At 45.3% G+C, this 3,305-nt stretch overlaps 1 protein-coding gene across 1 annotated transcript; it reads left to right on the top strand.

The window, feature by feature from the left end:
- The first annotated feature begins 1,530 nt into the window (after positions 1 to 1,530).
- Positions 1,531 to 3,091, top strand: LOC104948930 (leucine-rich repeat serine/threonine-protein kinase 1-like). Its single transcript, XM_010775170.1, has 4 exons — positions 1,531 to 1,682; positions 2,203 to 2,319; positions 2,567 to 2,764; positions 2,873 to 3,091. The coding sequence occupies exons 1-4, from the start codon at positions 1,599 to 1,601 to the stop codon at positions 3,089 to 3,091; spliced, it is 618 nt and encodes a 205-aa protein (XP_010773472.1). The 5' UTR covers positions 1,531 to 1,598.
- Positions 3,092 to 3,305: the final 214 nt, after the last annotated feature.

The following is a 3,305-nucleotide window of genomic DNA, read 5'->3' on the forward strand; positions in this document are numbered from 1 at the left end:
CTCGCTTGGTACTGATGTTGCTGGGACACCAGTGGTCGCGTTAACCGAATATTTTATTTAACAATGGCGGAAAAATCTGAAAGCAGTCTGTCATTTTGACAGATTAGAACAAACTCGGAACAGCGCCAGGCTCTGATGTTATGCCGTGTTATGCATGCCCTCCAAAAGGAAATGATATAGTTTCCAAACCGTACTTTGCCGTACAGATCAATACATGTCTGGGAGGTTTTGCTTTACGCTGTGCGCGCTCCCGCGAGGTGCATGCACACACGGCATAACACCGCCCCCCCCCCGTTGACAGTTCACGAGCGTGCTCTCTCGTGAACTGTTCAGACCCGACGGGTAATAAGGGATTATGACGGATATTTTACGATCCTGTCTGTCAAAAATGACGGACAGCGAAAAAGTCTAACGCCACCTCAGTGGGACGGACAGATGTGCTTTGGCCATGGGTGACAGCAGTGGGTCAAACTGTGCATGGTCTCTCCACCACTTCAAAAACAATACAGTTTTTGCCAAGAAGGTGAGGCTTATTGACAGGGCGAGATATAAACATACTGTTGGTACTTGTCAATGTCTCTAGGTGTGTAAATGTAGCCCTGTAAATACGATGTCCTTTTGTGTTATCTGTTGTTTTATGTTCATGTTGTAACCTACTTGCTGCCATGTTGGACAGGTCTCTCTTGAAAAAGAGATCGATGATCTCAATGGGACCACCTGGTTAAATAAAGGTTTAAAAAAAAAATCGCGGTAGGATTTTTAAATCGCAGTAGGTTTTGTCAGTCTCACGACGGTATTGGGACGTTTATTTACCGCGATATTCAGTATATCGTTACATCCCTTCAAATGAATAATCTTAATTTATGAAGCCCCTTTATTCACAGAATGCCTAAACACAAACACCCAAAACAAAATTAGATAATTTAGTTATAAGTTGCTAACCCGGATTTATCCATATTCTTAATGTGATATTAAATGCAGCACAGACAACATGGGCTTATATATTTCATAAACACATTGAAAGCTGTAGCCTACAGTAGGCTATATTCATATATATTGGAAATCCAGCTTCTGCCTGCTTGATTTTTTTCTATTCTCTTTGACTTGTTTTCTTCACGTTTTGATTTTCTTTTTAGGCCAAAACTGTTTTCACACAGTCTGGTTGAATACATTTCATGTGTACAATACATTTACCAAAAAAAGTACCGTGAAGTAACCAAAATGAACAAAGTATTTTACAAACTCTGCAGCCGAATGTTGCTGGAGAGTGTTAATAGCTTGTGGGTATGCTTCAAACACTAAGCCCCCCTTGTAAGTGTAATTTTGGTATTGGGCTATATAAATACAATTTGATTTATTGTCCACGCACGTTATAGCTGCGCTTCAGTTTTTACACCGTTTTTTCTTTAAACCCTGCACACACGAAACTAACTCACACTCACAAGATCGTTATTTTCTTTTGTTGTGGACAGCACCTGGATAACCAGCGGTGCATCTGATCACTGCTCAGGTTGGCAGGGGCATTTCCACACCAACTCTGTGTATTGCTGTGTGTGTTGTGCAGGAGCTACAGTGTGGTGAATGTGGAGAAGGGGCAGATGGAAGTGAAGAGGATGAGCTGTGCAGGCAGCAGGGTCAGCTGTCAGATGAAGATGGGTAACATTCTATGGATGGCCACTGAGGTACACACCGCTGCTTTATTTCTATTTCTATTTCACAGTACTAGTGACCTCGCCATGCTCCTGGGGGGGGGGGGGGGGGACTCTCTCTCAATGTTTGGATGAACCACAATAGCATGGCTTCTCGGGATCTGTAACACTGAGACACTCTGGAACCAGAGTGCTCCGCCTGGTGCTTAAGTCAATCATCTTTTGAGAGTTTGTTTTCTTGTGAAAGGTTTTTAATGAAAGAGGCCAGAATGCTTTTTAGTGTTTGCGATCGAAGAGTCATCGTGTTCTCTCAATCATTTACAACATATATTAAAATGCTTTCAACCATGCGGGTCATGAATGTGTCAGTGCAGCGAATATTTGTGAACCATAAGTGTGGGTAGTAGATTTCTAAACTTGCTTACAGCCAGCTGTATCGCCCAGCTTAAGACTTTATGCTAAGCTAGTCCAACCAGCTGTATTCTGAACACAAAGATAGATATTCATTTGAACATCTTAAAGTCTTGAAAGTATGTTTATTATTGTGTAACAGGAGCAGGAGATTTTCATCTACAGTCTGAAGGATATGTGTCCGCTCAGCCAGCCCCAGAAACACTTTTCCTGTCCAGCCATCATCACCTGCCTGCTCCCTGTTCCAGCCCAAGAACAGGTCACACGCACGCATGCATGCATGCACGCACGCACGCACACAAATAATTATATGGCCGTGTGACGTGCACATCTTTCATGTTATAGAAATAAGCCGCTTATAAATGTTCATATTACCAGATAACGTCAAATTATCTTCAGGCTAACACTGCCAGTTTGGTTCTACAGCGCGTCATGAATAGTCCAAAGAGGTGCACAGCCTGTAAAACGTGATGATTATTAAAATGTGAACGTCCTGGTCTGTTCAGAGTCTGGCCAGAGTGTTTGCGGGGATGTCTGACGGCCTGGTGGCAGTGTACAGCCTGCTGGAGGACCTCCCTCTGGAGGGGGAGACCTACCTGTGCTCACACACCCTCAACAGGACGCTGTTCTCCCTGAAGGACTCGGACCCCAGGCAGAGGCCCTACCCAGTCAGCAGCATGGTGCTGGTCAGTAGGGGATCCCAGGTGGGTGCAGGGAACTTCTGAGGAGTCACTAAAAGGTAGCTTCAAAATAAACACTCTCTCCTGAGGATCTCTCCGTCTCCAACACTGTCCCTATCCATTGTTCCTCAGTTATGGCTCTCCAATGGTCCAGGCGTGCTGGTCATTGACTGTCTGAGTCTTCAGGCTGTTCGAAGGCTCGATCCCTACAGCCCGCCGTCCTCCATTGTATCCATGACAACAAGCTTCAGCCTATGGGGAGAGGAGGCGGTGTGGACACTGGACGACCACGCGAACACGCTGCTGCTCTACCACGCCACCTCCTACCAGCTCTGTGCCCACTACAGGTGAGGATTGCTCTGCTGAAGATTCATTTTTATATTGACAGTACTGTTAATGCAGGGGCGGATCTACAGGGGGGCAAAGGGCGGCAGATGCCCCTCGCTGTAGAGCCTTGCCCCCCCAGCTGCCCCCCTAACTTTTTTGTCCCTAAAACTGTACTTGTAGAAACAAAACTACACTATGTCCACAAGCTTATCAAGCAACGAAACGAGCAGTACATTCA

This window comes from Notothenia coriiceps, unplaced genomic scaffold, assembly GCF_000735185.1.
Source record: "Notothenia coriiceps isolate Sejong01 unplaced genomic scaffold, NC01 NC01_scaffold00015453, whole genome shotgun sequence".
Classification (NCBI taxonomy): domain Eukaryota; kingdom Metazoa; phylum Chordata; class Actinopteri; order Perciformes; family Nototheniidae; genus Notothenia; species Notothenia coriiceps.

Coding starts and splice junctions, on each gene's coding strand:
- LOC104948930 (XM_010775170.1), top strand. CDS start 1,599: ATGGAAGTGAAGAGGATGAGCTGTGCAGGCAGCAGGGTCAGCTGTCAG. Junction 1,683..2,202: donor TTCTATGGATGGCCACTGAG/GTACACACCGCT, acceptor ATTGTGTAACAG/GAGCAGGAGATTTTCATCTA. Junction 2,320..2,566: donor CTGTTCCAGCCCAAGAACAG/GTCACACGCACG, acceptor TGGTCTGTTCAG/AGTCTGGCCAGAGTGTTTGC.